General features: G+C 45.3%; 1 protein-coding gene across 9 annotated transcripts in view; it reads left to right on the top strand.

Moving 5' to 3' along the window:
* The window catches only part of SRGAP2 (SLIT-ROBO Rho GTPase activating protein 2), a 232,289-nt gene that overhangs the window by 172,580 nt on the left and 34,454 nt on the right, over nt 1–25,255 (top strand). For 7 of the 9 annotated variants that reach the window (XM_055334232.1, XM_055334228.1, XM_055334230.1 and 4 more), the window contains exons 8-13: nt 667–891; nt 4,647–4,748; nt 5,762–5,959; nt 14,611–14,695; nt 17,506–17,533; nt 19,289–19,313. In XM_055334232.1, the coding sequence (XP_055190207.1) occupies nt 667–891; nt 4,647–4,748; nt 5,762–5,959; nt 14,611–14,695; nt 17,506–17,533; nt 19,289–19,313 (663 nt within the window). The remainder of the gene's footprint in view (nt 1–666; nt 892–4,646; nt 4,749–5,761; nt 5,960–14,610; nt 14,696–17,505; nt 17,534–19,288; nt 19,314–25,255) is intronic. The other 2 variants (XM_055334229.1, XM_055334231.1) reach the window with 1 other exon arrangement.

Here is a 25,255-nt window from a genome sequence, read left to right as displayed (position 1 = left end):
AGACTGACACTTAGAAATGTTTGGTCTTATAAGTGCTGTTTCTGTCGGGCAGGAGCTTTAGTGCAGAAATCCAAGTCTGGAGCGAAGGCCTGTCCTCGAATGTCAGGAACTGGTGGGGGGGACAATGGACGACAGAGTCTGATCCCCATTCTCTTCTCCCACTGAAGTTCAGTGTTTGTGTAAACCAGCTGCTCTTGCGACACTTGTGCACTGTGAGCCTGGAATGGTGAAATGGCCTGGTTTGGTTCATAGGTAGTGACTTGACCACAATGACCTTCAGGGAGTGGCAGGCTGTATTTTCATGGTTGTATTTTGTTAAAATGGTATCCACAGAGAAACCCCTGAAGTGGAAGAGGGTTCCCTTGAACCCTTAGCTCTTCTCATGTTTACGGAATAGCCCTGGGCAGCACATGATGAAATAATGTCCTGTTCTGTTGAGTTGTCTTCCTTTCAACCAGCCCATAGCCCTCTGAGGTGTGTCTACCGTTGAACTGGGAATGGAAATCAGAAATTTCACCTGGATCTTGGAAGTCAGAATGTCAGCCTTGTTCCGGCTGCACAGCCAGTCCTGCTGACATGGTCCGAGCTGCCCTGGGGGCCACACTCCCTTTCTGCCCAACTGTGAGATTGTCCATGGTTTGCTCACATGCCTTCTCCGTCCCACAGCAGTGTTGTGACTTGGGCTACCATGCTAGCCTGAATCGGGCGCTACGTACCTTCCTCTCTGCTGAATTGAATCTGGAGCAGTCAAAGCACGAGGGTCTGGATGCCATCGAGAATGCTGTCGAGAATCTGGATGCCACCAGTGACAAGCAGCGCCTCATGGAGATGTACAACAATGTCTTCTGCCCACCTATGAAGTTTGAATTCCAGCCCCACATGGGGGACATGGTGAGGCCTCCTTCCCATCAGCACACCCCCTCCAGGGCTTGAGCTCACTTGTGTCTGGATTCACTACACTAAGGCCATGTTATTCTGGGGAGAGGAAGGCCTAGGGCTGGCTTACTTTCAGCTGAGTGAGGAGCATTCCACTCATTTGGCAAAGAGCTACTGAGCGGCTACTGGGCTTAACTGTAGAAGGTGGGGATTAGGGCCCTCTGGGAGCTTCCAGTCTGGGGAGTTGAGAGAGAGTTCCAGATATGCATAGAATGGGGCCCCCAGAGAGTCCAGCAGGATCAGAGGAGGTGGAAAACAATAGGTGTATGTATAAAAACCAACAGTTCAGTATGGGAAGGGGGAAGGATTTGGAGGAGGCCTCCAAATGGTGAGTCTGGAAGAAGAGCTGAGATGCAACCAGATACTCAAGGCTTTTGATGGGGAGGGAGAGCCAAGTGGGCAGAAGTGATGTGATCTTATGTCACTTGGCAGAGATCTGAAGGATCTTATTCTCTTGAGTTTAGAAGATTGCAATAAGGGGTATATAGCTTTGCTGGCGTATTGAACAAAAAAGAATGGGCACCTACAGATAAGACAGGAGCTAAGATGTCATCCCAGAGGCCTGATGCTGTCTGCCCAGGCTAGGGAACAAGAACATGGGGGCCCTGTTTTGAATGTTGAACCTCCAAGACTAAAACAAGAAGGATCTGAACAAAGTGAGAGGAACAAGAAGCTCTTTGGGTTTCATTGCTCTGGATATTTGGTTCCACTTGGAGTGGCTGTGCATGCAAATCAGAGTGACCCTGATTCCTGCCAGTAGGAGCTAGCCTTTAACCTTCAGATGAAATTGGGAGGAGAATGTATAGGCTTACATAATAGAAATAGATGGATCTTCAGGTGTGGTTGGATTTAGGAGTGGGGATTTATCAAGACTCGGGTTTTTTGTTTTTTGTTTTTTTTCTCTCTCTGCTTCACATCTTGTATCTTGGCTCTATTCTCAGGTAGGCTCTTATCCCATAAGGGCAAGGTGACTATATTTCCAGCCTGATTTCTTATAGGTCCAAATCCAATGGAAGGAGTATCTGCTTCCCTTCTAGAAGCCCCCACAAAATTCTCATTGTGTCTTCTTCGTTCTGACTGGCTGCTATGTTTAGCACTGAGCTAGTTATTGTGGCTGGATGTCTGCAGTTGGCTGGTTGGCTTAAGCCTAAGTCACATGCTCCATCCCAGGGTTGTGGAGAGCCTCATCCAAAATACACCACTTGGATTGTGGGGTAGGAGGTTCTGCCAAGGACAGTCAAGCCAAAGTCACCAGGAGAAGGAGGAAGGGATGCTAGGTGGCTGAAAAATAACTATGTCCTCTCAACAAGGGAATGGTGTTTTCATTAGGATTAGTATCTAGATGCTTTTTAGAAAAAACCCTATTCTAGAATGACAACTATTACAGTCTAACTAGAGGATTTGCTGTCATCAATAAGCCATAACAGAGAGTGGGACATATCTATCCTAAAGACAAGAACGTGGAGATGATTTCTTTCCTCTCCTCAGGGAAAACCAAACCATGTATAGTTTGTTTCCATTTCTGTGACTAAGGAAATGTCAGTGTCTGAACAGATGGGGAAGTGAAATGGCAGCGTGTGCAGTTGGGGGGAATGTCACCGAGCCCCAGGAAGCCCCATTCCTCACCTGCCCTGGCTTCTGGTCCAACTTGTCTTCCAGTCCCCTTCTCCAGCTGCCACTGACATTCCTTCCCAAGAATCAGTGGAACTTGAGGACCAGCTGAGCAGAGTGATACATTTTCTGGTGTTGACTGAGTTGCCCTCTGAGCCAAACAGCTTGTCTCCATAAAGGGAGAATCCAAATGCTGGGTGCTTAGGCCCCCTCGTAGCCCTGTCAGTGCCTTAGTTTCATACTGTGGAGCACAGCTGGAACATATTACCTTGCACCCCGGTAGAGGACCTCTGCCAAAGCTTGAAGCGCAGCCCCGCTGCTTCTTAAAGGCACAGGCGTGGAGGTCATTTTTCCCTCTCTGAGACCTCCCTGCTAGGTCTGGGTTACTTTAACATCAATAGTTCACTCTTCTGCCTGGGTCCTCCCTTTGTGTGATACAGCTGATCAGTGGCTGAGCCAGGCAGGGGCTGGGGTCGGCCCTAGATCTTGCAAAGGTTCTGCATTCTGGCCTAGCCTTCCTAGGGGTCAAAAATAAAAAGATGAGAAGGCGAGTTTTTCTTGGTCCTTGTAGCCAGTCTGTCCCCACAAGTGTGGGCTGTCTGTAGACCGTGGAGGCAACAAGAGGGAGCTGCCTGGAAGTCCTTGGACGAGGGCCAAGGTTCGGGTAGCATTTTGACCGGAAGCCCTGAAATTGGCCAAGACCCCACACTGCCTGGTGTTCTGGGGTGCTCAGCACATGAGTTGATGCCAAACACTCTCAGATGTACTAGGAGGAGGTGCTTGGCTCTACTCTTGGTGCCCTCAGAGGCTTGTGGGGCTCTGGATGCCTGACCAGTGACATCAGGCAGCCAGAGAGTTTCACTCTTGGCTCTAACCCATCCTGGCCACTGAGCTTTCTCCATTGTGTCTGCTTATCCAAGAGCCAGAGTGAAGTCAGCTCTCTTCAGATCTGAGAGCTGGCTCAGGCCAGCCCCTCAGCTGGGGGAGGAGGTCAAGTCAGTTTGGAGCTTAAAAGCCAATGGAGGGAAAGGTCAAGTCCCAGCCCCCTCCATTTGAAGAGAGGTTTTGTCTTCCAAGCAAGAGAACAGTCTGTGGGCATGTGAATGTGCCCACTCATTGCTGAGGAAGAAGGGGGCCAGTTCTATCCAGATGTCTCTCTTCAGACAAGAGGCTAAGGGACACATGGTGGCAAGGTGACAGGAGCTGCCTCCATGTGGGTCCTGCTTCCTAATCTGCCAGCCTTCTGTTCCTCATCTGTCATCCTGGGGACTAGGATAGATTTTTGTTCATTTGTTTTCTCAGGACATAGAATGTTTTGATAATTTTATTAATTTTAGTGGGTGACCTCGTGCCCATGCCATAGCCATGCTGCCACCCAGAGACAGTAGCTCAACCATCTTTGCATGGAGGCTGAAGCCTATTGACAGTGGTCCTTCGGGGAGGGGCAGACGCCTTTCCCATACAGATCTGGTGTAAGCCTTGGGCAAAAGGATGGCTCTTTGAAAGTGCCAGGTCCCACCAGATTCTGTGCCCTCCGGGGCCTTCTAGCACAGCCTGTGGACTCATTCCTGGCTTTACTCTCTCTCGTTGAGTCAGAGCTCTCATGCATGGCCCAGATTTATAAACACATGCTGGCTGCCAACAGCGGCAGGCTAGCCTCCTGACCCACTTCTCTCCTGGTTTCACTCTGGTGCGTGAAGGGGGATGAAGGAGGGGCTGGAGAGGTGGCCACTCGGACTTCTAGCAGGAAATCCTCACTGCCAAAGCATTGTGTGTGTGGAGCCGGGGCTGCCCAAGGCACCTTTCTCTGGCCTAACACCGGCTTCCACAGAGCTGCAGACCCTGCCAAGCACCAGCCTTGGGATCGGCCCCAAGTGGAGAGACCTGGTCTTTCCACACAGGTCCCACTCCTTGTTCCCTCTTTGTGCTGGTGAGTCCTGGAAGAAGTTCACACAATTTGCCTTTGGATTTTTATTTTCACACAGAAACTGTGAGGCTGACAACTTGAACACGAGTACTTTTATTAGTAGTAATGGGACTCTGGAACCGCCAGAAGAAACGTGTCCTCTTCCTGACCTGGTATTGCTTTCTTTTGGCAGGCTTCCCAGCTCTGTGCCCAGCAGCCTGTCCAGAGTGAGCTGGTACAGAGATGCCAGCAACTGCAGTCTCGCCTATCCACCCTGAAGATTGAGAACGAAGAGGTGAGTTTCCTGCTTAGGAGACTTGGAGCGACCCTCCGTGTTTCCCTGTTCAACCTCTTTCTTGCTGCCCATCTGGGAGCAGGTGGAAGGAGCATGCAGAGAATGTCCGGGCTGCTGCAAATATTTCCTAGCCAAATGTAGCCTTGGATTTTCCCCCTCTTCTACATCCTGCCCTTGAACTCCAGGAAGTTGCTCTTGCATTGCCAAAGGTTGAGCTCTATTTTGAGCTTTTGCAAAATGCTTTTTTTCCTCCCTCTACACATTTAATCAAAATGGCACTTGGCAGCTGTGTGAACAATATTGTGTCTCTGAAACCACCCCCTCATGCCTGGTTTTTTCCAGCATTTTCAAACAAACAGAGGCCTTTGACTTTGACACTTAAAACATCTCCATCCTCTTAGAAAACGAAGACTTTCTTCTGGGCCTGGTGTGCTTGCTTTCAACAGCTAGTTCAAAAGGGCAGCATGATTAATTATCCAACTTCTTTCTTTTGTGCTCACATGACTTCTTACCTGGCATCTCAATCGGTCTTACATTTCCCAGGAAGATGAAGGCCTGGGGGTGAGTCACTTAGTTTGTGAATGGGGAAACAAGTCCCCTGATTTGTTGAAGCGCAGATTGTGGGGCATTATGGGATGAGGCCCATCTCACATTTTAGCAAGCTCTTTGCATCATGAGGTCAGTTTGGATTTGTTTTACTCTCTTAGCACTTCCATTATGGGCAAGAGCTAATATTAAACTTAAAAAGTAGACATTAAATAAAAGAGCTGGGTCAAATAAATAGCATGAAGAGGGGTGGTTTTAAGGTCCTCGCTGGACAGTGGCACTGTAACACAGAGTCCAGGTGATGGTTGTCACTCACCAGGCACCAGCCAACTGGCAGCAGAGCCCTGCCTTCAGCAGCAGCTCCTCTGCTCCCCTCCAGCCACTCCTCTCCCACATCTCCAGGCTTCTCCGTACCTGCTCCTCTGCAGCCCACCCCTCACACATTATGTTGGCCCTTGTCGTGGCAGGTAAAGAAAACAATGGAAGCCACTCTACAGACCATCCAGGACATTGTGACTGTTGAGGATTTTGATGTGTCTGACTGCTTCCAGTACAGCAACTCTATGGAATCTGTCAAGTCCACGGTCTCAGAAACCTTCATGAGCAAGCCCAGCATTGCTAAGAGGAGAGCCAACCAGCAAGAGACAGAGCAGTTCTATTTCACGGTGAGGGGGGTTCAGTGGCTCTTGAGGAGTACTCGCAGCATACAGGGACACTTGGAACCCAGAGTCCTTGTCAAGTGTTGCAAGGTCAGTCTTTGAATATCTTAATTTGGATATTCAGAAACCATTCCTCAACCTAAATTAAGACACAGATATCTCCGAGTTATGTATGTCTAAAGGGACCCCCAAGAGAAAGATGCTCTCAAGAACACTACTAGGAAGATAGTCTTTTCTTTATTTTTTTTTCCTTCCCCTGGAAGACTTTTAGAATTCTAACCACTAGTAGGCTTCTGTTGAAAGAATTCCTTCTCCATGGGAGTCATAAAAGGAGATCTTCATTTCTTGGTTCTTGGGAGATACATCCAAATATTCTGGCTAACGCGTGTCTTATTTGCTGCTTCTCCCTCTGCCTGTGTCTCTGCCTCTCTCTCTCTCTGTGACTATCATAAATAAATAAATAAATAAATAAAAATTAAAAAAAAAAGAACTCTAGTGATTTGCTATCTTTTCTAAGAAATGAAATCTGTTTTTTAACTTAAACTAAGAATTCTTCGGATTTATTTTTTAATCCTGGAGAAGACTGTTGAAAAGGAGTGACTTAACAGTATTATTCTTTTATTTTTTTATAGGTATATTAACTCTTTTTTTTAAATTTTTATTTATTTATGATAGTCATACAGAGAGAGAGAGAGAGAGAGAGGCAGAGGCACAGGCAGAGGGAGAAGCAGGCTCCATGCACCGGGAGCCCGACGTGGGATTCGATCCCGGGTCTCCAGGATCTCGCCCTGGGCCAAAGGCAGGCGCCAAACCGCTGCGCCACCCAGGGATCCCCAGTATTATTCTTTTAAAATAACTTTTTTCTTGTTATAGGAATCAAAACATGCATATGTTATAAATTTAGAAACAAAAAGGAAGAAAATAAGAATCATTCATAATTGCACTACCTTGAGATGACAATGTTAGGGTGTATTCCCTTTCTTGTTTTTTTTCCTCTGCATACATAAACATCTATGTGAATATAAGTATTTATACTTTATTTCAAAAAGTGGAATGTTGCTGTGCACATTGTTTTATAATCTGCTTTCATTTAACAAGTGATTAATATTTTTCCAATTCATCATTTCATCATAATATCCTTTAAATATATTTATGAGTAAAATGCTAAAACCTAAAATAACAGAATATTTTGGCCCATTCATCCAGTTTTGTAAAATATTTTGTTGTTAGTGCTCAATAAGTGCTAAAAATGTATTATCACCACAATCATTATTAACTTATTCATTAATCATTGTTGAGTTCCTCATCGATAATTTATCAAGAATCTTCTTTGTGCCAGACACTGTGCTAAACCCAGGAATGCCAAGGGTGTGGAGGAAAGAGGGGGAATGATGGCATTAGACATGCGAAAGGAAAACTTTCATTTTCACTTTGTATGTTTCTAAATACTTACAAGAGATTGATTTTTGCAATCAAAAAAAAAGAAATATAAAAAATGTTCAATGCATACATGCACACGTGTGTGAACGGTAGCCAGGGTGGATGGAGTTGGGGAAACATCACGCACAAAGTGACGTTTGTGCTTGATCTTGAGGGATAGGTGAACGAGGCAGTGACTCAAGAGGGGAATGGCATTCCTTGAGGAAAGAGCAGTCTGTGCAAAGCATAAAGACATTTTGAAGCCTGGGCTAGACAGTATGAGAACTTCTTGTCTATCACAAGGGCTGTCTCACCACCCCAAGCTTCCTTATCTCAGGAGGTTGTTGAACACTCTCGAGGCTTTTAATAATAGGATTGTTTGGCTGGTCTGTCTGCAGTACTTAGATATAACACTACTTAATGACCCAATCTCATTACATTGCAGAAGATTTCCATTTTTTTTTTTTATGGAATAAGAAATTTTGACTTAAAAATCTGTATTTAAGACTGTCAGAATTACTTTTTGGCTTTCAGTGAAGCTATGACATGTGTATTCAAGGTTGACCTTTTGTAAGAGCAGGGACGACCACATTCAAACTGGTGACCTCTCAAATCCCGCCACCCTTTCACCCCTAGCCCACTTCCCATCTTTTGTGGCCAGAGAGTGCTACTTATCAAAATTGTATGCAAATTTCTGCAACTAACAGGAACATTTTTTTGTGTGGGCTTCTGTAGTAATGGATGTATAAGAGAGTTCATCATTTTCGTGACTGGTGCTTGGAATCCATCAAATAATTCATTTCATGATAAAAGGGCTTGCGGGGGTGGTGAAATGGACATTTTAAAAAAGGGGGTGTGGGGATCCCTGGGTGGCGCAGCGGTTTGGCGCCTGCCTTTGGCCCAGGGCGTGATCCTGGAGACCCCAGATCGAATCCCACGTCGGGCTCCCGGTGCATGGAGCCTGCTTCTCCCTCTGCCTATGTCTCTGCCTCTCTCTCTCTCTCTCTGTGTGTGTGTGTGACTATCATAAATAAAAAAAAAAAAAAAAATTAAAAAAGGGGGTGTGGACACTAGCCTGACTGCCTGTGCTTGCCAAACCATACAAAGCCCACCGAACTGCAGATGTGCTTTCCCTAGTCTCTTGCCTCCATAGATGTCACCCCTGGCTTTTTTCTGTGTCCTTCAAAGCCATCAGAGTATTGCATCCTAGAAGCTCCTTTCTTTTGGAAAGTTGGGAAGAGGTCCCTTATCATGGCTTTGACTCATAGGTTGCTGGTTGTGCCTAGCAACCCAGAGGTTCTGCTAGAAAGCTGTTTGTCCATTCTCAGCTGTCATCAGATTGATCTGCCTGGGTGACATCAATTAGAAATCTGAAGCATGTCCTATAAAGGTCAGTCATTTGCAGGAGTCCTAAGAAAATAAGCATGGAATTTAAAAGCTTGAAGTGATTTTTAGAAATCTTCTAACCAACTTTCTCATTTGAAAGATGAAAAAACAAAAACACTCCAAATCCAGAGAAGTTCAGTAGCTGTTCTAAGTGCATCCGACTCAATATCAGCTCAGTTCATGACCACAAGGTCATGAGATCAAGCCCCAGCATGGAGCCTGCTTAGGATTCTCTATCTCTCCTTTCCCCACCCCCGCTGGCACACATGTTCTAAATAAATAAATAAATAAATATTGAATAATTAAATAAATAATTAAAACTACAACCCTGGTCACCTGGTCTCAGGCCACTGGCTTCTTTCTCTATACCCTGCTAAAGCAGCTGAGGTGAAGGAAAGGCTCTAAAACTGGCTTAGCAGGTTTCTCCTCTCTTTTGCCCTACGTGAGGCTGTTTCCTGATTTCCTGAGGTTTGCATCACTAATCTTTCATAACACACAATCCAGCAGTGTCTACTTTTTATCCTGTTTCTTTTTTTATTGTAATTGTAAAAAAAAAAATTCAAAAATTCAAAAGAGCATACAGAACAAGTCGAGCTTCCCCCAATCTCTGACCCTCACTTCCTCTCCTTTCTGCCAGGGATTGAAACCAGTTTCTCTGTGTTCTTCCAGGGATATTTATGCATGAACAACCACCGATGTACCCTTTAATACAATAGAATTACATTAGATACAATAGAATTACATTAGAAATATAATGAAATCAAATAAAGAGAAGTACAAATAGAAGCATACCACTCACACTGTTCTTCACTTTGCTTTTTGTTCACTTAATTTTTTTTATATTCTTTTCATGTTAGTCCAAAAAGATCTGTGTCCTTTTTTTTTTTTAAATCACTGCACAGAATTCCATTCTATGAATGGATGTACCATCATTTATTTAACCAATTCCCAGCTGGTGGGAGGTAATGCTCACTGTTTAGCCAAGGATTGTCAAAGCCTTGTAAGGCTGGCATTTCTCCTAAGTATTTCTTTGTATAGGGGTTGGAGTAAAGAAGGAGTTAAAGCTCATGGCTCATAAAATAAACGAAGATAAACTGCCTGAATTCTTGGGAACAGAATTGGTAAGATCATAGGAGAGAAGACAGCAGATTTTATATGGTCCGAGATCATTTTTTATCTTGGTCTTCTACAGGCACTCAGGAAATGTGTGCTAAGTAGGCACCTACAGAGCTCCCGTGCTGTCAATTAAAGTGGGAGACTTGCTGCCGTTTACAAGTCTGCTCTATTACATATTCTGTCTGATAGCCATTTCCTGCCTTCAAAATTGATGAAGAAGAGAGAAATGTTAGCGTGCCTGGATAATGGGGAAGCAGCCACCCTATGATGACATCTGTGTGTCTCTGTGCGTGAGGCTAGGTGGACATGACTCCTTCCTCCCACCCACTGCACCCCTTTATAATGGTAGACATTTATGGCCTTCAGTTCACTTAGATTAAATTCACTCAAGATTAAACTCAAGGTCCCTGAGTTTTATCCTGCCATCATATTCAAGGGAAGAGGTATTTTAAATTAAATTTAAAAAACGTTCTTTGCCTTTTTTTTTTTTTAAGGCCAGAAACCTGTTTTGATTCAGCTGTATGATATATTAGCACAGAGCAAAGAAGTTTAGGGAAGTTCCATTTTTAGGTTTTCTGAGCGAGTGATTCAGGTACAAGGAATACTCTTGACTACCTGTAGGGTGGCTAGACTGTGTGCTAATAATCACGGTCCTGCTTGTTATCCTGTGTCACCTGTTAAGAACCTTGGGAAAAATATTTTATTATCCCTGTTTTTCAGATGGGGTCAGTGACTTGCCCAAGGTAAGCGGTAATGATGAGGTTTTAGAATATAGGTGAGGTTTGGTGGAGTGAGGTCCGAAGTCGATGACCAAGAAAGAATTCTTCAGACATCTTCGGTGCAAAATGGTGGTTTTATTAAAGCCCGGGGACAGGACCCGTGGGCAGGAAGAGCTGCTGCCCCAGGCCTATGAGGGGTAGCTGATTATATAGCTGGGAGTTGGGAGAGGTTTGAGGAGAGGGGAGCGTACTCACTAAGGAATTTGGGGGCAAGGTTTCCAGGACCTTGAGGGGGCTCTCTATTGTTGGGAAAGGTCACTTATTACCATCTAATAAAACCTTAGTCATGAGACCCTTCAGATGTCTATCGGTGGGCCATGTGCTGGGGGAGGATCACCAACATGGATCTTGGGGGTTTAGAGATAAAGGAATTTTTATATGTTAAAGTAGACTTACAGGCTCCTGGGGGTCAGGCTAGGATTGCCTTCTGCCCTTAGCAAAATGTGAACATTGAGGCAGTTGAGTCTGTAGAGGAAGTTCCGTCTGCCTGTTTCCAGGACTTGTCAGTGTGCTTTGTCCTCAGCTGGTCCTCTGTTCCCCCATCAGCAGGACTACAATACCTCAACTAAGACTCTTTCATTTTGCTGCAACAAAAATGTCTGTCAGGGAAGAAGGGCCTTGAGAGGAAAACTGTTACATTTTATTTTGCAATAAATAAAACTCATTGCCGACAGTTAACCAATTAGGAATTATTAAGAAATGAATTAATGAGATCATAAAGACTGAATTGAAGACTCACAGTGGCAAACAAAACAAAACCATCCCCATAGATTCTTTGCCTCTCTTCCTACTTTTTAAAGAAATTCCCAGTTTTTATAATATTGAGTGTAAAATATGGAGGTGGGAGAATGGGTCTGGTGAGACTGTGTATTAGGAACTTGGTTTTATTTTGGTGCTCCAGAATAGAACCCTGCCCTTTGTCTTCTCCTCCATCCGTGACAACTCAGCACCTGTGATGTTACTTACGGATGTTTGGGAAGGGAACAAGGTGCGGGGAAAGGAGTGAGATAAATAAATGACCTGCATCAGAACACGGTTTAAATAAAGAAAATGACCCTTACGACACATAAACCATTCTTTTCATGGCCTCCCGGTCAACCAGAAATCATCCGAAAGCCGTGTATGCCTTCCTTGCCTTCAGCCTCCTCAGCTTGAGGTCTTCCACCAGTCATGGCCAGGTTATTTCTCCCAGCTTCTGTCCTGTGCAGAGTGCTGACTAACGGGTGGGATAGAAAGTTGGCAAATAACAGGCCTGCGAACTTTGGGATGATTTTCCCCTCCCACCCCGCCCCCCATTCCCCACCTACCTAGATAGAAAACTTCCAACCATTGTTTCCACTATTAGGAATGCAGGTCAACCTCAACATAGTTTTTGATCCTCCCGGATTTCATGGAACCTGAAAAGGTAATCCAACATATGTCTTTATCAGATTGTTATTTATTTTAATGGTTCACCAAGTCACAGCCCAGAGTTAACTCGCCAACGGTGACATGAATGAAAAAATGATTTCCGGAGTCACAAGTAGAAACATGAGTGAAAGGAAGGAATTTGCATCCTTCTCCTTTGAGAATTTTGGCTGTTTTCTGAGCAGTCTGGTTTTGTCTTAAGGGTTACAGTTTCTTGGTGAATTTTTTTTTTTCCTCATTAGGAAACCTCTAGAGTCTCCTGGGAGACTTCCAAAGAGGGGCCTTTGAGGGTTCAGATGCTAGCAGTGGATATTTCTTGCAGGTTTTCACCCCTGGGCCCTACAGTGCTGTTCCCAGCCCCACAATTAGGCATTGGTTGGGGATTAGGGTATCACCCAGGGAAGGCTGACAGCAGGTGAGCCGGCAGCTGAAGCAGATGGGAAGGGGAAGGTGATAAGGGAGCCTGTTTTCATGCAGATGTTCTCATGCAAAGACAGAAAAGAGCAGAGAGAACAGGCCAGGAGGAAAGCAACAGAACTGATTTGGTATAGGGTTTGTTTTTATTTGCTTTACACTTGATTTAGAGAGTAGGGGTACACTTGGGGGCTTGGGTTGTGACTGCTGAGGAAGGTTCTTTCAGAGGAGAGTGAGGCTGTTTGTTTCTTTACTCCTCTTTCAAGCATTTATTGAGTGTCTACTGTTTGCTGGGCACAAACTAAGCATCAGGGATGCAAAGAATAATGACTCCGACCCTAGGGGAGAGGCAGACTGGAGAGAAAGACACATGATGATGAAGCCCTTGTGCCAGGGCCATGAGAACTTTTCAAAGGTACACACAGGGGCATCTGAGTGAGCATGAGGAGAGGGCCAGGATGTGCATCCCAGAGAAAGCAGGGGTTTTTTCTTTGTTTGTACATGAGAGAGAAGAAATACACACTCTTGGTTGAAAGTTTACCCTGAAAAAAAAAAAAAGAAAGAAAAGAAAAGAAGAAAGAAAGTTAGTTTACCCTGTACAGAAAGGTACAGAGTAAAAGTAACTCACATTTTTTCACCTTCTTTTTCTGCCTTCCTCCTAAATTATAATAGCCATAAAATCAGAGTTTTGATGTATGGTTACATTTTGTGCTTAGTACATTGGAAGAAGGACGAGGTATTACAACTTAAAATGTTTTATCCACTTCCCCCCTCCACTATGTCATGTATATTCAGAGAGTCACGGATCATACTCAGGGAGACACTGCTCGTTTTGCCTCTGAGTTGAGACATTGCAGCAGGAGGCAGCCAAGGTGAATGACAGTCCCCAGGAACCTGTTGCACGGTAGAAAGACACCAGATTAAGGCACCAAAGGCCTGGCACTCCCACTTCCTAACTGGCAGTGATCTGCAATTCAGCACCCCTCTCCTAAGATCATCCTCTCATCTGTAACAGGCAACCAGCAATGTCTTCCCTAGTGTGCTCTGCAGTTACTGTGCCAGTCATGTGAGAGAATATGTGCTAAGGGGCTCTGAAAACTCTTGAATTGCTCCACATATATAAAGAATTAATACTATGAAATTTTGTGCTGCCTTTCCTTCTGCTGTGCACCCTAATAGATGGAGCGTGCTGTCATGACGGTTGAGCGCACACACCGGATTATCAAACTGCAGATGTCTGGACTCTACCACTCACTCACTCTGACTCTGAGCAACCTGTTTAATTGCTCCAAATCTTGGTGCCCTCATCCGTAAAATGGGGACAGTGATAATCAGTTTGTAGGGTTGTTTTAAAGATTTGATGAATTGTCCAGGGAAATAGTCTCTCCCTGGAAAGACAAGGGTTAAGAGAGGTCAAATCAGAAAATGCAGCACAGCAATTGTATTTTGACTGGTAGAGCAGATGGAGCCCATTTCCATAACTTCATCTTGTGTTGAGAACTGGCATTATGTGTCTATGCAGTGGGGGGTGGCAGCCCCTCTCTCTGAAGGCTTGGAAATCCCAAGCTCTCCACGAAGTCTCCGTGCAGAATAGAGCAGGGAGCTGATTAAGAGATGGCTGAGACAAATATGCTCTGCATGCTGGGGTGCAGCTGAGGCCGGAGGCAAGGGGCTGAGCCTGCCATTAGCCTTGCTCCTGATGTGTTAGAATGCACCCTTCGGAGGGGCCGAGGTGGGGCTAGATGTCCGTGGAGGTGACAAGTGGCATGTGTGTGTCCCCACACCAAGAGGATCTGGGCTCCATGAGTCCATCCACCCCATCCCCGCCCCTCTGTTTTTTAGTGGAACTGAGAGAGATGGATGATGGGCTCTAAGAGACCATTTCTTACACTGGCCAATGTGGAGCTAGCTCCTAAGAGAACATAGAACAGGATACTAATAATCCACTGTGGAAGTCAGCAGCTGTCCAGATGCTCAGGGCCCTAGTAGAAATAGAGAAATTTTAAAAGGCAGCTAGTAGAGATTGGGTCAGAATGAAATGCCCTCTTAGAGAAAGGGAATTGCACAGCTGAGAATCTGTGATTTCTTTCTTTTTTCTTCAGGAGTCTGATTGCTCTTTCTTTTCCTCCCTTACAGAAAATGAAGGAGTACCTGGAGGGCAGAAACCTCATCACCAAGCTACAAGCCAAGCATGACCTTCTCCAGAAAACCCTGGGAGAAAGTGAGTGTGGGAATTCTGCTGGAGGTTTGGCAATGAGGGGAAGGCCAGGCCCCAAGCTGCATGGCTGAGCCTCCCTCCTGAGCCTTGTGGGCCTGATCTTGTTAGATGAGTGCATCTCTTTTCCTAGCCTGTTTGATGTGAAGCACGCCGCCCCAAACGACGGTTGAGTAATGGGAGAAGGCCGATGCTTAATGAAGCACTAATGTTCATGATCTATTTGTTTAAATGGAGCACTCCTGCTCACCACCCTGTCCCCCTTCTCTGCCACGACTGGGATAAAAAGGCCGCTGGGTCACTTACTCTCCAGATACTTTGTCAAAAAACTCAGCTCCTCTGTAGCAGAACTGAGACTACAGGGCCAGTGAGCCAGGATGGCAGCTGCTCTAAGGAGAGAAGAGGCTTCTCGAAGGCAGGATTGACCCACAGTCTGCCGCATCCCATAGCGTCAGGTGAGAGCATCTCTTTCCTTCCACTTTGGAAGGTCCTGATGCTCAGTGGCAGCCCTCTCTGCTGAGGACAGGGTCCTGAGTGGCCTGTCTTGTCCATGAATCGAGGATGATTTTAACCAGACCCTGGAAAGTAGCAGAGCAGAGAACTGGACTGGCACTCTGGACTTTCTCTCCTCAGCTGTCAAACAGAAGGCCAAGGTTGAAAGCAGCTTCCCTGGGGTTTTGGGCACCCTGCCCGGGTGCTGCCTAGATCTTAACCTCCTGTGATTAATGGGATTCCCAGGTCGGGGATGCCTCTGAATGCCTGGCCCCTCCTCCTTGCCCTGCTCATCCCTTCACTTCTAGATGGGACCAGGAGGCTACCGGCAAAATATGGGAACATCAGAGAAAGACAAACCTGCATGGAGCCTAATGTTTTAAAACAAATTCTTGAGCACTCTTCAGACAAACTGCATAGTGTAGAAAGGCAGATGGGACTCGTTAGCTCATTGGCGTCAGGAATCAGAGGCACACTTTTCATACCAGAGCCTCCTACCCACCCTCTTGTCCCATCCTCCTCCTGTGCTGGACAGTTCCCCTAGATGATGAATTCTTTTTATCTGTGATATCTTTGATCTTGTGATTATAAAGGCATTTTCTTTTATGCGAAGAATGCCTGTTAGGTAACTTCTGTTCTCTTCCCTCCCTGCCACCCAAGGGACTCAGTCTGAACAGGTTTGAGCATAGAGAGCCCAGCTTTGCTTATAGAAAATCTTTGCTTTTGGGTTATCAGATTGCTTCATAGGGAATCAGACAAAAGAAAGCCCAGAACTATTTGAAACAAGTTATAACCATGGTTGTGTGTGTGTGTGTGTGTGTGTGTGTGTGTGTGTTTCTAAAATAATCTAAGCGTAGTCCATAGGTGAGATGGAGAGCAAGGCCTTGGGAGTGTGTGTGTGTGTGTGTGTCTGTGTGTGTGAGAGAGAGTGAGTGGCTTTGCACACACACAAACATGCACCAGCTTTGCTACTGTAGAAGGGCAAAGGTTGGTGACCATTCATTAGTGCTGCAAATTGCCTTCATCTAAATATGACAAGTTCCAGTAATAAGGAGAGAAATAGCCACACATCTTTCTGTGTGCAAATCATCATGTCCCTGCCTTCTGAGTAAATTTGTCACCATAATGCAAGAGCCCCTTGTTCTTGCCATAGAGGCATAATTGATGTGTATGAGTATTCCAGAATGGAAATGGTACAGATGTTGAAAATAATGGCTCAGAATAATATTTTTGCAGATGAAAGCTGAGCCTTTAGTAATGAGAGGCTGGTAGGGGTGGGGGAAGATATTGCTCAGGATGAGCTGAAGTGTAATCAACAATTAGCAACCTTTAAAGGCCAGAAAAAACCCTGCCCTCCCCATCCCCGGTCCTTGGAGCTGTTTTTCCAGGAACATGGATGAGGCCTGTGGGGGATGATCTGTTCCTTAGCTCAGCACTTGCTTGCCTTGTCCCCGGTTTATATAATACAGACCACACTTGGTTAACTGGTTAACTGTGGATCCAAAGAAAGCAAACAGATCACATCATGGCCCGTGTACACATGCATGTGTATATTTTAAAAACATAAGAATTCTTAGGGACTTTAAGATTTTTCATTTTTTAAAGCTGGCTGTGACCCATTAAACTTAATCTTAGGGCCTCTATTGGATTGAGAACCACAGTCTGATAGCAATTAAATCTCATTTCTCCCTTGCCACCCCAGCCCAGCCTAAGAGAATTTCCTGTGAATCTAAAACTAGAACATCCTTATCTTCTCCCTCTTCCCCGCAAACAATTCTTCCTCCTTTCTTCCCCTGCGGCCCTCACTGTGTGTGTGTGTGTGTGTGTGTGTGTGTGTGTGTGTGTGTTCATTACTCTGGAGCAAGCCAGTTCATCCCTCCCTCCCTCACCACACACACCCACATACACAGAAGAGAAGCTGGATTTTACCTTTGGGAAGGCTTCTAGTAATTTGTTCTCTAAAATGTGATCCGTCTTGATATTGTCCCCTACAGCTGCCCCGTTCTCCCTCTGGGAAGCACGGTTGGCATACCTCAGCTTTAGGGACATATCAGCAGCCGTGGGAATAAGCATTAGAAACAGCACTTGCCCGGGAAGAGGCTCTGGGCATCTCTCTCTCTCTCTCTCTCTCTCTCTCTCTCTCTCTCTCTCTCTCTCCCTCCCTCCCTCTCTCTCTTTTTGCTTAGAAGGCCAGTCACGCAGCGATGCGAGCGCGGCTCTCTGGGGGAGATAGGCAGGGCATTTCAGGTAACTCCTGGGAATAAGTCTTCCTCTCTCGCCCCTTCTGCTTCCACATGAGCTTTTTGCCTTTGTCTTTCCAACAGGTCAGCGGACAGACTGCAGTCTGGCCAGGTAGGTGTGGCCTGAGACAGCCCTGGGAAGGGGTGAAGAGAGGCCCCTGGGATAGAGGATCCCAGGCTGGGAAAGAGCCGAGGAGTTGAAGTGGGAAGGCATTGGGTGACTTTGCAAAGGAGGGAACTAGGGCAGGGTTGCTCCCTTCCTTTTCCCTTGCCAACCCCATCTGGCCTCAAATGGAAATGGGGCCTGCTGTGACTTGGGGAGAGAGCTGAGCAGACTGGGATGAAGGGAGCTATCGTTTGCTGAAGTAGTTTCAGAGACTCCCCAAAGCCACCATGTTTGCAAGAAGTGTTCGACTCTGGAGGATCCTGGTAACCTAACCCTCACTGCTAGACTTCAGCAGTGGTTTTGGGGAAGTCTCTGACCCAGAGAAGGAAGATCAGAAGATAGCATTTGATCTGAGATTTTATGCATGGAAAAGATGACAGCCCTTAATTAGTGACTGTTGCTGGATAATGAAATACTACATGGCACTGGCTTGCCAAACAGCATTGGTAGAAATCCTTGCCTGATGTACAAGTATGCAACCCTCCCAATCTTTCCCCACCTTCCCCTCCCTCCCCAACCCTAGCCAAATATTTTCCCTCCCAGTCATGTAGCTGCTATGAGAAAACTCGTGAGCTAGCGACAAGCAAGGCAGTCATCCAGCCAGCAGTTCTCAGATGCCTAAAAATGTGCTGATTTAACTGGGGAAAGAGCTTTAATGGGCTAGACTCCTTAGAGACCCCGGGTTAGCCCATTATATCAACCACTTAGATCTGCCAACACACACAATAATCATGAGGCCATTTACAATTATAGGCTCATTATTTAGAAATAGCTTCATTTGGCTTTCATCGTTTTGTCATTGTGGATTACAGTAAAGATCCCATTAATATACCAGTCTTGTTGACTGGAGAGAACCAGGATAATGGAATTCCCTGGAATATAAATCTTTTTGGTGATAGAGTCTTCATGTAAGTTCACCTGAAGTCCCATATCTGTGGAAGGCTCTATGGAATTGAGAAAAAGCTGAGTTGAATTGAATTCCCTCATGCTATGTGATCGTGGGCTGCTCTTTTCCCTCCTTCAAACTCCAGTCTCATCATCTGTAAGACAAGAAAGAGCATTCCACTAGATCCGATGAGCTCTAGGATTCCAAAGGGGCTCCACAGGAGCAGCCTGGTGGAAGGGGTAGAGGGAGCCCAGCAGCCAGGCTCTGGGCCTTCATGTCACTCGGGGGGGTGCGGGGGCAGCTCTGTTCTCCTAGTTTGGGGGATCCTGTGAGTCCAATTCCTTTGGAGAAGAGGCAGCTGAGGCTTCAGGTCTCAAAAAGCATTCACCTGAAGGATCGCTAAGGTTCCTTCCAGTCTGACTGCTCTGTCCTCTTAAACTCAAGGAAAATTGCTCCTGAAGGATTTCCAAGAGAAGGAAAACTGTAGCTTCCTTTGGCATTTACTTGGGTCTCCTGCAAACAGAATCTTACCATCTAATGCACATAGATTTTACCACACATGGAGCCAGTTCCCTCCTACCCTAGTTATGAATGGTGGCAGATAGTGAGTACAGTGACCTCTGTGCTCTGAAAGAGCTTTATTGGGCCTTATTCAGAAAGTAACTTATCAAGTGTCTTAGCCAGTCCTGGGACTGAGCTGAGTAATGTGACTTGCTTCATTAACTAACACACAGATTGTTTTTAATCCCATTTTCTCTTTTTTTTTCTCCCTGTTGCCGGTTCGGTCCTCTCTGATTTGATGGGGTCAACCTCAGGCGTAGCTCTACGGTGAGGAAGCAGGTAAGGGCCCCAGGTGAAGATGATCCCACCTATAGGCATATATGGAACCCTACTGTGGGCAGGATACTTTCCTGACTTCCTGCCCCCATTTGGAATGTACCACTCAGTCAGAGTATGTTTAATATTATGGCAACTTCATGGATTGAGCTCATTCCACAGGAGTGACCACGGTCTCTCTGATTTGGTCCTCCCTTCTCCCTCTCTAGTCATGCTCCGTCTTCCTGGCTGGAGATTTGGTTTGACTGTAGCAGACTGTGCCTGAATTGCCCATGGTGTTGCTTCTCTAGGAAACTGTGAAATAGGCTTCACATTTTATATATAAGTTCCAAATGTGAGTGGCTCACAGCAGCTACACTCACCTAGACCAGACACTTAGACCCAACCACTAGATCAACCACTTAGATCTGCCAACACACAGGTTGGCTTTAGGTTTCCAGATTTTTGTTTGTTTGTTTTCTGGTGGTGTGGTCCATCCTAGGTGTGTTTCTTAGACATGCTAAAAATGCGAAGATAAGTCTGGCCTGGCTTGAGAACAGGAGAACAGTGGCAAATTGCTGTTCAACTCTGTGATTTTGTGCATGATCTTCAGTGTTGTATTAAAATCTGAGCTGGTCAGCCAGCTCTCGGTACCCATTTGAGGGCAGGATCTCAGAAGGCAGGGGCTGGGTAATGCACATCAATGGATAATCTAAATGGCACTTGTGCTTGTGTAAAAAAAAAATAATAATAATTGAAATATTTTTTGCAGCAGCAAATTTGACTTCCTAATTATACTTTACGGCAAATACTGAAATGATTTTGTGTCTCTTAAGCTCATACCAGATTATGTAGCAGGCAGTTAGCAGGGAGGAGATAGAGCTCTGAAATGTCTTCATGTCTGCTCAGGGGAAAACTGATCCAGGCTTTAAAAAACTGTTTTGGGTAGTAATTCACAGTGGCTGTAGCCACAGGAAGATAATCGAATGTAGAGGATGTAGAGGGCACATGGTTTCTGTTGTGTCAGCAGCCCCAACAGGGTCTCCAGCCCATGTGACCATTCCAACTAGCTGAGCAGTCCAGCTGAACACTCGGATGACATAGCTCTCACTTGTCTTAACTTTGCTGTCAATATTTTTCCCCCTTCTCTGCTTCAGATCATTATAATGATAAAAAGATTATACATTTTTAAATTTATAAAAATTTCATTGCATCTTTCCTTCCTCTGGTTCCTCTATTTCTTGCTATGCCCCTTCTCCCATAATTTCATTTAAAAGTAGGGAAAAGGGATGCCTGAGTGGCTCAGCGGTTGACTGCCTTTGGCTCAGGGTGTGATCCTGGAGTCCTGGGATCGAGTCCCACATTGGGCTCCCTGCTTCTCCCTCTGCTTGTGTCTCTGCCTCTCTCTCTGTGTGTCTCTCACAAATAAATAAAAAAATATATTTTTAAAAAAATAAATAAAATAAAATAAAAGTAGAGAAGAATGGGGGCACCTGGGTGGCTCAGATGGCTAAGCATCTGACTCTTGGTTTCAGCTCAGGTCATGATCTCAGAGTCATGAGATTGAGTCCCGTGTTGGGCTCCATGCTCAGCGTGGAGTCTGCTTGAGATCTTCTCCCTCTTCCTCTTCTCCCCCTCCCCTGCTTACACTTGCTCTTTCTCTCTCTCTTATTTTAAAATAAATAAAATAAAATAAAATAAAATAAAATAAAATAAAATAAAATAAATAAAAAATAAAATAAAATAAGATAAATAAAAAATAAAATAAAATAAAATAAAATAAAATAAAATAAATAAAATAAACGAACTAGAATAGAATAGAGTGCCTCCCAGGGATGATCTATTGCATTTAAAATTAATGGTGGGGGCACCTGGGTGGCTCAGTCATTTGAGTGTCCAGCTCTTGGTTTCGGCCCAGTTCATGATCTCAGGGTCATGAGATTGAGCCCCATGTTGGGCTCCATGCTCAGCATGGAGTCTACTTGAGATCCTCTCCCTCTTCCTCTTCTTCTCCCCCTCCCCTGCTCACATGCTCTTTCTCTTAAATAAATAAGTAAAATCTTTTTTAAAAAATTGTAGAATGGAGTACCTCTCAGGGATAATCTATTACATTTAAAACTAATAGGTGAGGGGGCACCTGGGTGGCTTAGTCAGGTGAGCATCTAACTCTTGGTTTTGGCTCAGGTCTTGATCTCAGGGTCAAGGGATAGAGCCCCAGGTCAGGCTCCACGGTCAGCCGGGAGTCTACTTGAAGATACTGCCTCTGACTCTGTCCCTTCCTCTCTCCCCACTTATACACATGCTCGCACTCTCTTTCCCTCTGTTTCTCTAAAATAAATACATAAATCTTCAAAAATGTTAAAAATAAAGTTAATAGGTAGATATCTTAAAGAGGGAGCCAGCTTTTCCCCCTTCAACACTAAGAATAGAGTTGAACTTAACACTTGTTCCTTTCAGTTCCTGGGCTGAAACTGTACCTCCAGCATCTAGATGGAGAATAGGTGGGCCTCACAGCCTCCACTGTGGCCACGGGCATGCCAGAGACCACGGCTTGGCAGGTAGTAGACAGCCCTGCCCGGGTTCACCATCAGAGGGGAGCAGCGCCCATCTGTTGTGCCTCCTGCTGCATCTAAGCAGTTGCAGGAGGAGCATATGTGCCTGGTACTAGATCTGTGTAGGAGCTCCAGGATGCACCCAAAGCCCCAGTCAAGTAAAGACCTTATTTTCATTCTGTTGCCCCAGTTTCTCTCCAGCAGCTCAAATCTGATGGCAGATCAGTAAAGAGTTTTTCTACACTAGGCGGGCAGGTAAATAGTTAACCTGGAAGATGATTGGTCTTGTGTAAAGAAATAAATAATTGTTTGGTTTTTTATGGCAAGTCAGCCAAACAAGACAAAGAATCTGGTAGCTTTTTTTTTTTTTTTTTTTTTTTTTTTTGCGGGTCCCTATTGGGTTTCAGTCACTTTTGACCCTAGCAGGACCTGAGTTTAGACCATCCCAGCCTTTGTTGCCCCAGCTCCTGCTTCTAAGCTTTCCCTCCTACCATCAGGCCTAGCATTTTCTCTTTCCTATCACTTCTGTCTCTTCTTTGTTCATCTTTCTTTCTCCATTCCTCTAAAGGTATGTGTGCTCCCAGGTTTGGTGCTCTTTTGACTTCTCTCCATATTCTTTGCTTTCTAACTTCATTTCCATAGTTGAACCTGTCTCTCCTCCCCCAAGTGTCCATCATCCTGAGTCTTTGGATCGAATTTTGAACTGATTGGCTGGACATCAGCTTGAGAGTTGATATAGCACTGCCTCCCTTGTGCATTGCTCCCCTCATCTCCCCCCTGCTTTCTAACTCACTTGGCACACCCCCTAATTTTTCTGTGTCTCATAATGGGTAGGGGCCTCCATTCTTCCCAGTCCTGAAGCCCTGAGTAGTACCTCTAACACCTCTTTCTTTCCCATCACCATATCGAGTCAGTCATGGAGACTTCTGTTTTCTCCCTGGGTAGAAATGGAAATCTAAGGAATGTAACAGAGATGGGTACCTGGCAAAAATCCTAACCTCTCTCTCATGAGAAATTATGCCAAACAATGGCCTTTTTAGCCACTAGCTGGCCACTTCCCAATTGTTTTCTCCTGCAAATCACAGGGCCCCTGCTTTCCTCTTTTCCAAGTTATGCGTGTTACCTTTTTCCCTCTGCCTTTGGTTTAAAGGTCCTTTATCTTATCAAATGGAGACTTGGCCCAATTGTCCTTAGAGGCCCCTTCCAACCCTAGGATTATACCACCAGAAATATTGTGAACTAAAGAATTAAACGTATATAGATCCTAACATTAGGGAAAGGAAGGAGAGGGGAAGAAAGGGAGAGTCAGACACTGAGCAAGAACACGCATGGACACTCCTTGGTCAGGTGTATGCAAAATCATTGGTAAAGTGTGGGGGTCTTTGGAGTCCCATAGGAGCACACAGGCACATCTTGGGAAAATGAATTCACTTGGAACTTGGAAAATTAAAAAGAGAGGGATGGGTGGTAGGAGGATCTGAGGCCTTCATGGCATTGTCCACTTTTTGCTCCCACTGGACTCTGGCTTAGGCTCCACTGGAGGAGCCCATAGGAAAATACTATTATTCAGTCATGTAGGTCAACTCTGGCCCACTCTTGCCTGCCACAGATTATCCCTCTGGGCTACTTATGATGCGCCAGTGGTAATCATGGATGTGCAGGTTTGCTGTCTTCTGTCTACCACCCTGCACGCTTCCCTTTAACTCCTGTTGATAATCCATTTCCCGTAAGTCTAGGCAGTGCTTTGCATTCCCATAACTTGTTGAAGCCAATAACCTGTGAGCTTCCCAACCCACCTCTCTCTGGGTCTTTAAATATAAGTCTGCGGCCAGAAAAAACCTCATATCACTAACCCTCATACAAATCCCCATATCACTAAGCTCATTATCACTAAGACTACTCTTTGTAAATGAAAACTACAATAATGGGGTACCTGGGTGGCTCAGTCAGTTAAGTGTCTGCCTTCGGCTCAGGTCATGATCCCAGGGTCCTGATCTCAGCAAGGAGTCTGCTTCTCCCTCTCTCTGCCTCTCTTCCCAGCTCATGCTCTCTATCTATATCTCAAATAAATAAATAAAATCTTAAAAAAAGAAAACTGTAATAACAATATTTGCAAATACAAAAAGACTTCCAAAAATTGGAGGGTTGTTTTGTTGTGTTTTGTTTTTAATGGTGGAACCCAGTTTCTTCATTAGGGCTGACCAAGATTCTTTCTCTAGGATTGTCCTTGGCTGACTCGCAGAAGTCAGGGATGGCAACAAGAGGGCAGATGCTGGCTGCTATGGCTGGAAAGCTAGAGGAAGCAGGATGGGCTTGAGGGTCATGAAGATGAGCATTTGGGTCGCTGAGACCTTCCTGACCCCAGCTCTACCTTGGCACACTTGCTACTTCCTTTGGCAGCATCCTGCACTCCCAGTAATCTTGGGAGCTGGAGGCCATGCCAGCTCTTCTTACAGTCTGACTTCTTCATGAGATCCAGCTGCTAATAGTGGCCAAACCCCAGGGCCACAGCTAAAATTTTGAGGATATAGGCAAACCTGTGAAAGGGACAGATGCCACAGGACCCATGCTGCTTGAGAACCAGTCTCTGTCCTGAACTTCTTATTTTATTTTATTTTTTTTAAATATTTTCTTTTTAGGGGCACCTGGGTGGCTCAATCAGTTAAGTGTTGACTGAGTTCGGCTCAGGTCATGATCTCAGGATTGTGAGATCTTGCGCCATGTTGGGCTCCATGCGGAGCACGAAGCCTGCTTAAGATTCTCTCTCCCTCTCCCTTTCCCTCTATCTCCCTTTAAAAAAATAATAAAATAAAATATAAAATATTATATTTTTTAAGTAATCTCTGCACCCAACATGGTACTCGAACCCACAACCCCAAGATCAAGAGTCACATGCTCTACCAACTAAACCAGCCAGGTACCCCTGTCCGGAACTTCTACAGCCCTTCCGAGCTTGGTATAGGTCCCTTTGTTTGATGTCTTTCTTCCCCATAACTGAATTATTTTGTGTTTAGCTGCCATTATAAAGCCCTACTGGTTTTTAGTAATGCTTGGTATGCATACCGGGTAATGTTTGCTGAGCTCCTGGGATATATGCTAGGTAGCAGTGTGATGTGCAGTCTCAGAGGGAGACGTCCTGGGTTAGATCCAAGCCCTGTCTCTTACCGCCTGTGTCAGTCTTAAGCGACTGTTTCACCTTGCTAAAATTTCATCTCTTCATTTATCAAATGAGGAGAATAATAATACACACCCCATAGGGTCGTTACCAGGACCGATCCATTTAAAGCATCCAGTATATTCCTCTTTAAATGGTTAGCACTAATGTTCTTGTGCCAATAGGAAATACTCTTCTCACCACCCATCTCCTCCACAATTTGCAGACATCAAATCAAGGCCCAAAAAAGTTAAATGGCA

This window comes from Nyctereutes procyonoides, unplaced genomic scaffold, assembly GCF_905146905.1.
Source record: "Nyctereutes procyonoides isolate TBG_1078 unplaced genomic scaffold, NYPRO_anot_genome, whole genome shotgun sequence".
NCBI lineage: Eukaryota > Metazoa > Chordata > Mammalia > Carnivora > Canidae > Nyctereutes > Nyctereutes procyonoides.
Note: the sequence above shows the minus strand (reverse complement) of the source record. Positions and strands in the feature narration are given on the sequence as shown.